Here is a 13,671-nt window from a genome sequence, read left to right as displayed (position 1 = left end):
TGCACCCAAACTCCCTCCCCGAGCCCATTCCCGCACCTTCTCCCTCACCCAAACTCCCTCCCAGAGCCTGTATCCCTCACCCCCTCCCTCACCCAAACTCCCTCGCAGAGCCTGTATCCCTCACCCCCTCCCTCACCCAAACTCCCTCCCAGAGCCTGACCCCTCACCCCCTCCCACACCCAAACTCCTTCCCAGAGCCTGGACCCCACACCCTCTCCTGCACCCCAGCCTCCTGCCCCAGCCTGGTGAAAGTGAGTGCGGGTGGGGGACAGCAAGCGACGGAGGGAGGGGGGATGGAGTTAGCAGGGGGCAGGGCCTCATAGAAGGGGCAGGACAGGGGCGTGGTCTCAGGGAAGGGGCGGGACAAGGGTGGGGCAAAGGTGTTTGGGTTTGCGCAATTAGACTGTTGGCAACCCTACCGGGTGGACATGTGAAAGCCCTGGCTGTGCCAGAAGAGCGCGCCCAGCAGTGCAGCCGGTAGCTTGCTGGGCACCAGTCAGCGCGGGCACAGCACCACCCAAATGTCAGGCGGACCGCGTCCACGCGGGCACAGCTTGTGTGTGAGTGGGGCCCATTGACTGTTCTGTCCTGGGGCCCGGAATTTCTGTCGGCGGGCCTGTCTGCACCAGACATAATATATGCTAACATTTTGTTTGCTGCTTTTACTGTAACTATAGAGAGGACAGGTTCTGATTTGCTGTCCATAATATTGCCCAGATTTTTTTCCCTAGAGGTCACAATTAATTTAGAATCCAGAATTGTATATGAGTAGGTCAAATTATTTCTTCCCAGGTATATTACATTTCTTAACAATGAATTTCATCTGCCATTGCATTATACATTCACTTAGCTTTGTTAGGTCCCTCTGAAGTTCCTGAAAAACTTCTCTGGTTTTGACTAATTTTGTGTGACCTGCAAATTTTGGCAGTGGCTAGTAGTAGCCATAACATTAAAAAAACATGATTATTCCCATGTCAATCATCCACATAAATTTTAGAGAGAAAACTATCTCCGCCACAACATGCACACCCAACTAGCTGAATATCTTATTTATAATCAATAACAATTATTTTCTAGAGCTTCAAGATCAATTACAAATATGCAAAACCTCTAGAGATTGTCTCAAAGATTGGTAGTGGATTCTCCATTGCTGGTCTGGTTATTACCATTCTGTTTCAAATTCTCACCAGGTAAGAGAAAAGACATAAACTAGACATTATCTGCAAAAATATTTTTATGCTAATTGAACATTATGCTGCTCTGAATGTGGCCTGAAAAAAGTGAGTGAAGTCACTTTATAATATAGATAGATACTCTTAATATATTACTATTGCACAGTATCAACAATATGTTAAAATATGTTGTCAGCCTAAGGAGCAGTATTGTCTAGCAGTTAGAGCAAAGGACTGGAAGTCAGGAGACTTGGGTTGTCCTCTGTGCCACTCTCTTGCTGTGTGACCTTGAGCAAATCATGTAACCTTTCTCTGCTGTGGTTTCCTTGTTTTAAAATATGAGGATAACAATGCAGTAAAATTAATTACTAAAAGTCATTAGGACAACTTATATTTGAAAATACTTTAGATTCAAAGAGAAGTGGCACCACAGAGTTCTGAAGAGTATCTCACAGCCCAATTTGTGAGGTACTGAGCCCTTCCTATGAGATACTGAGTACTACCTACCCGCTCTGACTCACAAAATTTTGCCTTAAGGTCCCAATCCTTCAAAGGGATCCACAGAAGCAGGCTTTGGTGACTGTGCAGATCCCATTGAAGGATCATATCCCTGTGTCAGTATGAGTCCATTTGGATTCTGTATAGTTTTGGCTAATTTTACTTAATTATTTTTAAGACAATCAAAAGTAACAAATGACATTTCACTGTATAGACAATAGTATGATAGATACAGAGACTGATGCAGGATAGAAATTTATTTTAGAAAAGATGGTTCTACGGCAGAGGTGGGCAAACTACGGCCTGTGGGACCCTCCTGACCGGCCTCTGAGCTTCTGGCCCGGGAGGCTAGCCTCTGGCCCCTTCCCCGCTGTCTCCCTTCCCCCACAGCCTCACCTCACCACCGCCAGTGCAATGCTCGGGGTGGTGAGCTCCTGGGGCAGCGCAGCTGCAGAGCCTGGCCTGACCCAGTGCTCTGTGCTGTGCAGTGGCGTGGCTGGCTCCAGCCACCAGTGCTCCAGGCAGCGCAGTAAGGGGGCAGGGAGCGGGGGAGTTGGATAGAGGACAGGGGAGTTCTGGGAGGGGGGGCGTGGACAGGGGTTGGGGCGATCAGAGGGCGGGGAACAGGGGGGTTGAATGGGGTTAGGGGATCCTGGGGGGAAGTCAGGAAGGAGTGGGGGTTGGATGGGGCAGCGGGGGGCAGTCAGGGGCTGGGGTTCCGGGAGCAGTCAGGGGACAGAGGGCAGGAGTCCCGGGGGGGCAGTCAGGAAGGAGAGGAGGAGTTGGATGGGGTGGCAGGGGGCAGTCAGGGGACAGGGAGAAGGGGTGGTTGGATGTGGCAGGGGTCCCGGGGGGGCAGTCAGGAAGGAGGGGGGGGGTTGGATGGGGTTCAGGGGGCGGTCAGGGAGAAGGGGTGGTTGGATGGGGCAGGGGTCCGGGGGGGGGGCAATCAGGAATGAGGGGAGGGGTTGGATGGGGTGGCAGGGGGCAGTCAGGGGTGGGGGTTCCGAGGGCGGTCAGGGGACAGGGAGTGGGGGGTGGTGGATGGTGCAGGGGTTCCGGGGGGGCCGTCAGGGAATAGGGGGGTTGGATGGGGCAGGAGTCCTGGGGGGGGGTGCGTCAGGAGGCAAGAAGTAGGGCGGGGGCCGGGCCACGCCTGGCTGTTTGGTGAGGCACAGCCTCCCCTAACCGGCCCTCCATACAATTTCCGAAACCCAACGCGGCCCTCAGGCCAAAAAGTTTGCCCGCCCCTGTTCTACGGGATTAAAAAGACTGAGAGAGAATGCTAGAAGCTGCTGGTTTTAAGATATCACTGCATTCAGGAGATAATATTTTCAAACCTTTAGTCTTAACACTCCAGTCCATATGGGCCAAATTCTGAAGTCCTTATTCAATGCAAAACTCTCATTGACTTCCCTAGAACTTTTGCCTGATTAAAGACTAAGTAAAGACCTCAGGTTTTGACCGAGTGTGTTTTGGTACATGGTGGAATGATGTATTTTAACCTAAATGTGCAGTGGCTTCTATAAAGCTCCCGAGACATCAATGTATTAGTTAATATCATGTGATCTTTTCTCAGGCAATAGCCAAACTCCAGCTCACATAATTGCAGCTATCCTGGTTAATGACAAAGTCTGTTTCTAGGAGTTGTTCTGATCTTGCTTACACTAGGGTAGTTCAGGTGTAATTCCACCAAAGTCAATGGAGTTATACCAATGCTAGGAAGGAGAGAGTTTTTCATGTGCATTTATAAAATATGTTGATGTGCCCAGCTTGTTGGGCCCCTAAGAGTGTTTAGAAATATTTCTGTTACACTGTTTTCTCCCTCTTACACGGAGACTAACCAGCTTGAAAAGCAGCAGAAAAGTATGGAAATGTGTCCCAAATATTGTACTAAGGGCCCAGTCCTGCAAGGTGTTGAGTGCCCTCAGTTCTCACTGAAGTCAAGGTGAAATTGATAGATAGGTGTGAAAATAAAAGTAATGTAGAACTCTTTGCCAAATGTTTATTGCTGGTTTCTGGCTTTGTAAATCTCAGTTAATACAAAGTTTGTATTAAAAAAAGGTTGCACACCCCCAGGTGACTTCTAGCATGTTAAGAGATTCAGGAAAGGAGGAAATGTATCATAATTTCTTTTCTTGCTTTGCTACTTTTTTCTCAAATATGTATGGTGCTTACCAACCAATAGGAAAACACGAAAATTCTCAGTTACCTGGGTGTTGGTGAGTCTCTGCACATCAATGCTGATTTTCAACATCATCTTCATCTTTGGAATTGGCAACCCAAATGCCAAGAATAGCGGAGATGTTTCCCCCGAAAACGCCAAACTGGCCTCGGACCGTGCAGATGTTCCTGAAAATGCCTTGTGTACTGCTGTAGCCGTCTTGCTGCACTATTTCTTGTTGGCAACATTTATGTGGACAGCGCTCAGTTCTGCACATTTGTACTTACTGCTGCTTAAAACCCTGATGCCCATTCCTGAACACTTCACTTTAATCATGTCAATAATTGGATGGGGTAAGAATTAGAGTCTCATATGCAGAGGGCTTTTCAAAATGTAAGTAGTGCATTCAGTGTAAGCTTTAAACATATTAATCCAATAGACAGAAAATGAAATACAGTCAGTTTCTTTGGGTTAGCTATGTGGTTTAACAGGTAGCCTCCAGCTACTTCTTATGTCCTTTTACTGATTCACCTAGAGTTTACCAGCTCAGTCTGCTGTCACTGCATTAATATGGAGATCAGTAGAATTATAGGATATACATGGCATGTTCATTGTCACAGCAACTCCCGTCTGCTGCATGCAGCAAGAATTTTGGCAATAGTTAAGGGCTTCAAGAATATTTTATCACCTGAAACAAAATTGTTTCTGATAAGTGATTGCATACTTGGAGTCAAATTCTGCCCTAGGAAGAGCATGTGAGATTCCCATTGATTTCAATAGGAGCCATTCAGCCATCCAAAACCAAAAATTGGCTTGTATTATTTATTATGTACTACTTTGTAATAAACATTTAGCACATCTTCAGAGCATAGCAATAAGCAGCAATGCTGCAAGGTTAAGGGGAACTACTGGGAGAACTGAGGGAGGCAGGGGGTACCCACTGAATAAGACAGGAGTCTCTGGGATTCAGCTTCATTCGGTACAGTGTTCTAATAAAGTGTGCATGAATATCTTAGTTGTCTTTGCCTCACTGACTATACAGCTGATGTGGGATACAGCTTTCTCGTGGAATCTACTAAATAGTTCTAGATTGTGAAAAGGGGCTAGGATTGCACAGTTGCTGTAAGAGAGCCAACTGCAGCACAGCAGAGGAGTTTGCTATGCTGCCAGGATGTGGGGAGCCTCTAGAAGGCATATTCAGGAACTGATGCTCCACAGGTAAACTCAGTAAGGTTTGGCCCTGAGCTTCCCATAGATAACTGCCCTACTCAATCCCAAATCCTGCCTTTTCCTCAAGGACACTGTCACCCCTTAACTGAGTGCAGGACAGATAGAAAATGGGCCTTAACAAGCCTTGAGGGTTTTAGCGGGCAAGTTTCCCCCTTATTTGGGTATTTCTGCAGAAGGGGGTGATCTAGACCTAGGTAATTAAACAATACACTACTGATCTCTCTCTCTCTCTTTGTCAATTAGGAGTGCCTGCCATAGTGGTTGCTATAACACTTGGAGCTACCTATAGAAAGGGCAAGCCATTAAACTACCGACAGGAAGAGTTGTAAGTAGATGAATGATTACACCACTTGTTTTATTGTATCTTTAATGCCCAGCAGTATTAATGATACCCTGGATTTACCATGGTAGTAATTGTAACTAATTAATGAATACAGTCCTGAACCTCTTAGTCCTTACCCAAGAAAAACTTCTGTTAAACTCAGCTGGAGTTTTGCCTAAGTAAGGATTTCAGGCTTTGGTCCTTTGTTCACAAATGCTGATTAAGGCACTGGCCAAAATTTGCCTTGAATGCTCATGCACAATTCCTCATTGACTTCAGTGGCAACTGTGCATGCTCTCAGCCCCTTTGAAATTCAGGCCACTTATTTAGGTGCCTGAATAGGGATTTAAGTGCTTAAATTTAGGCATGTAAATTTTAAAATTTTGGCCTACGTCACTAAAGTCCACAATTAACCTATATTATTTGGTACCTGCTTTCTATATGACTGCAGCCACACCATAACAGCCACACCATAACTGTCTTTCTTATAAAATACGCTGGGCTGGGCACGGTCTGTGGTTGGTTCTAGTGGACTGTAAGTATGTAATCAGAGGTAGATTCTTTCAAGTGAGATGTAAAAACAAAACCCCTTCCACCTGGATCATTAAATATCCCATGGTGCTTTTCTCAAGATTTAGGGAGTATTAATGTTCTTATCTGAGGTTACTGTTTGTTAAACAAAAACATGACAGTTATACTGAAACCTCATCCTCCCTTCCTTGGCCCCATTTATCTGTTTCAGCTGCTGCCCCTTTCATCTTGCCATGAACATAGACTGTAAACTTTCTGGGGCACGGGCTGTCTTTATACTACATGTATGTACAATCCCAAGTACAATGGGGCTCTCTGATCCTTGATTGAGAGTCCCGAGGCTGTAGTCTAATATAGACAATAATAATAATAATAAATTCCCATGTCCTGGTCAGATTCCAGTTTGGATAATTACATTCTATCTCCCCCAAATTCTCCTGTGAAGTTTCAGCTGATAACATATTCTTCACTTCTCCTGGGGAGAAAAAAATTTAAAATAGCTTTATTAGTGCTGAATGCCTACAGCACTCCATTCTAGATATGGCTGCATTTCACTATAAAGTCCTCTGGGATCCTTCAGGATGAAAGGAGGTGTATTTATGTTATGGTTATGCATTTATAATATGTCTGCCAAATCTGTTGAAATGGTCTCTCTTTATGTTTAAGTTGCTGGCTTGCAGTCCTGGATGACGAAGGGAAAGTGAGCACAAAAAAGCCCATGATATGGGCATTCCTTTTGGTTGTGGCAGTCATCCTTCTGTTTAACATTATCATCTTTGTCAAGATCACAGTCCTTGTTATGTGGAAGGAGAACACAAATCTGACAAGGTGAGGGGGTGGCAGAGAACTCAGACCATTTAGAATATTAATATATGTTCTCTTAGATGACATCAACTCAAACGTTTGACAGAAGGCTCTTTCATTTAAAAAAATATTTTCAAAGAAACTAGAATATCACAGAGTGCAATAGCCTTCATTATCTCATTGACTTAACATAGTGGGCCAAATTCTGCTCTGTGTTACACTGGTACAAGCTGAGAGAAGAATTTGGCCCTGTCCTCTTTCGACAGCGGTAGACTTTGTCCTCGGAAAATCTGATTCTTGGTCTCAAAATTATAGGGGGGGAATTAAAACAACGATGTAAACACTTGTTGAAGGCAACACTTCTTCAGGTTACATAAAAGTAACAGTTCCCTTTCAAACTGATATAAATGCATACTTTCATAATTATCTGGTGTCTTTCATAATTTTTCTTGCCCTTTTAAAAAATGTTCACTGATGATTTTGAGCATGACTTTCCTCCTTTACAGCCCCTTTCCTTCTTTATTCATGAGGTTGAAATGTTCAAACTTGGGTTGCGAAAGTTAGCCACTTTAACATGTTTTGGGCCCAATTCTCCCCAAAGTGCACTGGACCTGATCCAAAGGGAGCCATTTCATTGACTTCAGTGAGCTTTGGATCACCCTTTAAACTAGTTTTATATGAGTGTTACTCCACTGATCTCAATGGATTAATTCCTGATTTACAGCAGTGTAAGTGGAAAAAGAATCAAAGCCACTGTCACAGCCCATTGAGAATTATGGGTACTTATCACCCCAGTAGTCTAAAATCAGGCCACTTATTTAGAAATCTAAAAATGGACTTAGATGTCTGATTTTACATAGCCAGATTTCAATATGTTGACTGTAATATATAATGCTGAATTTGGATGTCACTGTTATTCTCATGGTAAATGGTGTTATATTGGAAACTCAGATTCACAGTTACTAAAGGAGAATATGCATTTATATCAGTTTGAAAGGGAACTGTTACTTTTATTTAACCTGAAGAAGCGTTGCCTTCAACAAGTCTTTACATCATTGTTTTAATTCCCCCCCTATAATTTTTAGAGATGGATCCGAACCCAAAACATCTTGATAACGAAATATACTCAGACTTGGGAGAAGTTGGGATTCGGAGCTGAATCCAAACATCATTGGGGGCCTATGTCTATAATAGGTAGAACATTGTGGAAATTTGAATCAAAATAAGAATTGTTCTAATTTAGTCACATTTCTAATAGTTTTAAACAATAATAGTTTATTTTTTATTTTATTTTATTATTCCTTCCTGCTTTCTGCTGCATTGGCAGCTTTTTCTCTCTCTGTATCTAGTAAGGCAAAGTACCTCCAGCAGTAATTGTTCTGATGCTATTCTTATTAGTCCTTCAGAGCAGCGTAGGGAGATATCCCTTTTGATCTGTTCAGTTGAGTTCTCTCTGTTCTGGACACAGCTTAGATTACCACTGAATAATCCTTAAATGCAGGACGCTAAATAAAATGGTTGAATAAACCAAGACAATGAGTTGTTTTATCTGTACATTTTTTAACACTTGGGAATGTTACTTTTTTTCCCCCCTCTAGCAATAAAAATAAATCATTCACAACGAAGATACTTGGCACTTTATCTGTAGCTGTAGTGCTTGGAATCACCTGGGTCCTGGGCTATATGATGCTAATAAATCAAGAGGCCACAAATGTTGTCTTCAGCATTTTGTTCTGTATTTTCAATGCCACCCAGGTACAGTATGTAGCTGTTTCAATACTGATGAATGAGACATTGAAAAAATGCATCCCCTTTCCCTCCATAATCCTGTATCTTAGTAAATTGTTGGAAAACCATGTTGCTTCATACAAAAATTCAGAATCTTTGTTTAAAAATGGCTGTGCGTTGACATATATTATTCATAAAACTCTTCTGGTATTACTAGCTAACGTGCTATATTATTCCATAGGATGTGTAAGGTCATCACTGAAAAGACTTGTCCATACGTAGTGGCGTTTCTTTGTACCAGACCATACAAAAAGGGATTGTGAGAGTGAATATTAGGAAAAACTTCATTAGCTGTGGAAATGTCAGCCAAGGGAAGTTGTGAAATTTCCATTGCTTTAGGATCTTTAAAACTAGACTGGACAAAGCCCTAGAGAAAAGCATATGCATCTCTATTGCTCATGAGGAATGTGGTCATGCTGGACTTTTGGCTTTAAACTTCATAGCATAGCATACTACACCATTGTATAATCTCCAAAATACTGTTTAGCAGACATAGGTGAAACCTGTATTTTGCATGAGTAATAAGTGTGCTTACTAAGGGCTTGATCCAAAGTAGAGCAGAATATTTATATTCCCATTAATTTCAATGGGAATTGAGAGTGCTCAACATTCAACAGTATTGGATCCCCAAAGTCTTTATTTAAAAAGTACTTCAGATACTGTATATGCATGGGAATAATTTTTTGAAACCTAAAAATCAACCGGGCTTGGAAACAACTGGCATAATGGCACTTCTATTTTTTTCCTCCAAAATCTCTGACTTAGTTAAAAAAAAAAGGGGTGGGGGTTTGTCTTCATAGGAAGTTATACCAGTATAAGTAAGGCTAAGATTTAGTCATGGGTATTTTTAGTAAAAGTCATGGACAGGTCACGGGCAATAAACAAAAATTCATGGCCCCTGGCCTGTCCATGACTTTTACTATAAATGTCCCTGATTAAATCTTAGCTGCTCCTGGGGTACGGATGCTCTGGGAGGCCATGGGGGCCAGTGGCTGGCCCCTTCTCCGGCAGTGGGGGCTGACTGCCCTGCCCATCCGCTGCTCTGAAGCCCCTGGGGACCGCTGCTCTGACAGCCTCGAGGGCGGCCCCCGGGACTGCTGCTGCTCTTGGGGCCAGCCACACCAGCTGCTTCCGGTACGGAAGTCACGTAGGTCCCAGAAAATCACGGAATCCGTGACTTCTGTGACCTCCGTGACAGACTCTTACCCTTAAGTATAAGGTACGTATGGTGTGTGAATTCAAAGCATTATATTTATATTGGTATAATTCCTCATGTGGACACACTTATTCCAGTAAATTTCCCAGAGTAGAAAAGCCCTTATTAACTATTTCATTCTTCATGGAAAAAAGGAGAGGAAGTTGTCAGAGATCTGCACAATTTACTATGAATGAAGTCTCATTTTTGGCGCCCCAAGTGAGATGGCATTTGGGAGAAGCCACCACATTTTTTTCCTCAGTCAAGAAGGAGCTTATGACAGCCCATATGTATGTAAGCCCCAGTGAGAGGGAACCAAGCTCAAGGGTCCCAGTGGAGCCAAATGGCACACATGATCACAATTTGAACATCTGTACAATCTACTGTGAGCTGTTTCTCATTCTGATGACTCCCATGGGCTAAGCTTACTTTGTGGCCGGAGCTTGGAAGTTCTACCATTTCCCCCCATCCTAATCTGACTCTTGAAAAGCATACAACAGTCTGCAGAAACTGTTAATTAAAATTTCCGTCAGATGTTTAGTTTCTAAGCATGAAAATAATTATTTGTGTTTCAGAATAATTAAAAATAAAACATCACACCCCTTTCCACTGGAGTTGAGTTCGTTTTTAAACCATGCAGTCAGCTGTCTAGCCCATCTGTTTCAATGGTTCTGCTGTCTGTGAGAGCAGTTTCCCTGAAAGCAACTATTGACTGTATGGCAGATAGACATTATATTATTATTATTATTATTTATTATTATTTGTATTACAGTAGTGGCTAGGGAAGCCAATCATGGATCAGGGGCCCATTGTGATAGACACTGTACAAACACATAACAATGAGAGTATCCTTCCTTGCACTGAAGAACTTACAATCTAAGGCCAGGTCTACACTAGAAATTTTTGCTGGTATAGCAATGTTAGCTAGGAATGTGGGGTTTTCACAACATTCCTATACCAGCAAAAACCCTCTATTATGCCAGCATAAAAGTGCTTTTGCCAGTATAGCTTATTTTGCTCAGGGAAGTAGTATAAGCTATATTGGCAAAAGCCCTTTTTTGCTGATATAAGCTGTGCCTATACCAGGAGGGTTTTCCAATACTGCTATACCAGCAAAGTTTTTAAACGTAGACTGGGCCTAAGTAAAAATGATTGAAAATAAAGTGAATGAGTTGACATAATCCAGAGGGATGCATCCCAAAGATGTGATATGTTTTTGCAATGGCTTAAAATTTTAACGTCCCGTCTACCTCCAGTTTTAACTAATGACTGATGCAGACTGTCCTATTTGGTGCCATCCCACGTTGTAGTATTGCAAGGAGACTCTCTTTTACCTATAGTATAGGGTCTTATATAACACATGCTTAAGTAGGCCTTATATTCCATCCAGTAGAGGGCAATACTGCCATTCTTATACATACTAGCAAATGCATTCTTGTAATACCACCCTGTATTTCAAGACATTAATGTTATGGTTAATAATTATAGTGGTTAGGGGATTAATCTAGGACTTGGGAGATCTAGGTTCAATTCCCTCCTCTGTCACAGACTTCTTATGTGACAATGGGCAAATCACTTAGTCTCTCTTCCCCACCTAAAATAGGGGTAATAGCACTTCCCTACCTTACAGGGATGTTGAGAGGATAAATACACTGAAGATTGTGAAGTGCTTTAAGATCTACTGATGAAAAGTACTATATAAGAAATAGGTATTATCATCATTGCAATTATCTTCAAGTCACTACGAAAAGACGCTGGTCAATTTTACTCTGAGCTTTCATTTCATTTCATTACTATGATTAACTCTGAGCTTTCATTTAACCCACAGGGACTTCAGATCTGTATTCTATATACTTTCAAATCACCAATCTTCAAGAAAAAGGTTACTGAGATGCTTTCCTTTGTCTCACTGCCGGATATACCAGTTTACCTGCATTCAAAGACTTATTACCTTTCAAAATTCCGTCTAAAAAAAAAAAAACACATTTGAGACCTTCAAACCATCTGAGACCTTTTCAGAGGAAACCTCCTTTTCCAGCAATGATCAGACACTTACGAAGAATTAAAATGTAAAATCGCAGCTTTCTGAGTTTGTTGTAGATAGAGATCATTGGTGACCACCACTCCTACAACAAGCGCTGGGCACAGATCAGAAGACAGTAGGACAGCTACCAAAAATGTAAGGCAGGATAACAGCTGTGCAGAGCCTATATGTGGCACTTTAATTGTACACAACTAAAAGTTCTTACAAGGGAAGCTGAAGATCGTTACAATATTGCACAAAATAGAAGGGCGTCGGTCTGACTTAGACATGTCTGTCTGTTCTCCCAGTTATATCTATTCCTGGCCTATCTAATATGCTCTGTCCAGAGGTAGTCTCTTTTCCCTTTTATAAGTAATTCCCGTTTAACTAAAAAACATAAGCAAAAAAATAAACAGTAGAATTCTCATTAGCTCTGTTTCCATATTCTAAATGCCAATCCCTTCCCTAATGTAATGGCTATTTGACTGTCTTTTAGAAAAAGATCTTAGAGTTGCCTATTGAGCTTTCCAGCTAAAAGCTTTTTAGGATAAACTGCTGCTATAAATGCTATAAAATATGTCTGACTCCATGTGGTAGAATGAACCAATAAAACAGTGTGGTGAAGCTATTGGTATTTGTTGTGAGTATGTAATATGGTCAGTTTATAATGGAAGAAGCTTAAAATCCAATGAGAAGAAGCAGATGATGTCAAAGGGTCCTGGGGAGAAGTGTCTGGATATTGAAGTCAAGAGTGGGGACAGCATGAACAGCAGATTATCCTTTAGGAAAGAAGCACTGTCTAGTCTAGTGACCTGAGCAGAGGATTGGGGGCCAGAAGCTCCAGTGTTCTCATCCTAGCTCTGACACTGACTCACTCTGTAGCCTTGAGAAAAAGTCAGCTGTGCTATAGTAAGTTCCTGATCTGTAAAATGGGGTTGATAACAATATTGACCCTCCAATCCTATACAGTGTGTTGGGGGAAGTCTGTGAGAATTAGATAGTTCCTGGATAAAAAGAAAATATATTTTCCTGATTCAACAGGCCCTGATATAGAACATTGGTATGATTAGCCATTTCTGGTGTTAACAAAAGAATGCTTGTGGTAAAGGTTAAATAGAAGTCTGTCCTTAAACAATTTGTACATTTCTCCCCCCTTCCCTCTTTTGGTTTTTAATTGAACTAAAGTGAAACGAACGTGATGGCATGCTTTGCAAACTCCCAAGCTGCCTCATATTGGGTGGTGGTCTTGACCCAATATGATGATCTGAACCTTGGTGGGTAACCTTTGGGGATACACAGAATCATGCCTTGACGGAAGTCTTTCAAAAGACCATACACCTATACACATACTGTGACAGATAATTCTGAAATAGAGCTCAGCCAATAACAAAGAGAGGGTCCTTTTGGCCTGAAAACCTCTCTAGCCTCCAGCAAACCACAGTATTGGTGGGAGGGAGAAGGTAGACATCTCCTTTAGATTGGGGACCCTTTAAACAAAAGCAGTTATGTCAGGTATGAAGCTGGAACCCACTATCACTACTAGGAGGAAGGTGGTGAGGAGCACTTAAACTGCAAGGTAGTTGTCCACATTGTACTATCATGCATACACTCTATCACACTCCCTATGGACAAGACACTTTAATTTTCTGTGTATAAGTTTCTCCGACTGTAAAAGGAGGTCCTTAATACCTAGTGTTGTAAATCCCTTTGATATCATTGGAAGAAGGGTGCTCTGTCAGCAAATTATTATTATTATTGAGGAAAACATTTGTTTTTACTGAAAGCCAGGTAAAGCACACTCATACAGTGGTGACTGGTCTTTATGATGAGTGTAATAATACTGCTCAAGCTTTATTCAAATTTATTTAATTTTTTGGACAAAAGTGTAGTTATTCTATAGAATGACATCAGATCATTTTTGCATTGTACATTTGAGAGTAGATT

The 13,671-nt window shown here is 42.1% G+C and overlaps 1 protein-coding gene across 1 annotated transcript in view; it reads left to right on the top strand.

The window, feature by feature from the left end:
* The window catches only part of ADGRG7 (adhesion G protein-coupled receptor G7), a 50,157-nt gene extending 37,817 nt beyond the window's left edge, over window positions 1–12,340 (top strand). The window contains 7 exon segments of the mRNA XM_037908237.2: window positions 1,078–1,190; window positions 3,859–4,187; window positions 5,308–5,389; window positions 6,584–6,745; window positions 8,320–8,476; window positions 11,533–11,673; window positions 11,675–12,340. Coding sequence (XP_037764165.2) covers window positions 1,078–1,190; window positions 3,859–4,187; window positions 5,308–5,389; window positions 6,584–6,745; window positions 8,320–8,476; window positions 11,533–11,673; window positions 11,675–11,770 — 1,080 coding nt within the window. The 3' untranslated portion in view covers window positions 11,771–12,340.
* The last annotated feature ends 1,331 nt before the right edge of the window (window positions 12,341–13,671 follow it).

The sequence above is a fragment of the Chelonia mydas genome, chromosome 1, assembly GCF_015237465.2.
Source record: "Chelonia mydas isolate rCheMyd1 chromosome 1, rCheMyd1.pri.v2, whole genome shotgun sequence".
In the NCBI taxonomy this organism is placed as follows: Eukaryota; Metazoa; Chordata; order Testudines; family Cheloniidae; genus Chelonia; species Chelonia mydas.
Note: the sequence above shows the minus strand (reverse complement) of the source record. Positions and strands in the feature narration are given on the sequence as shown.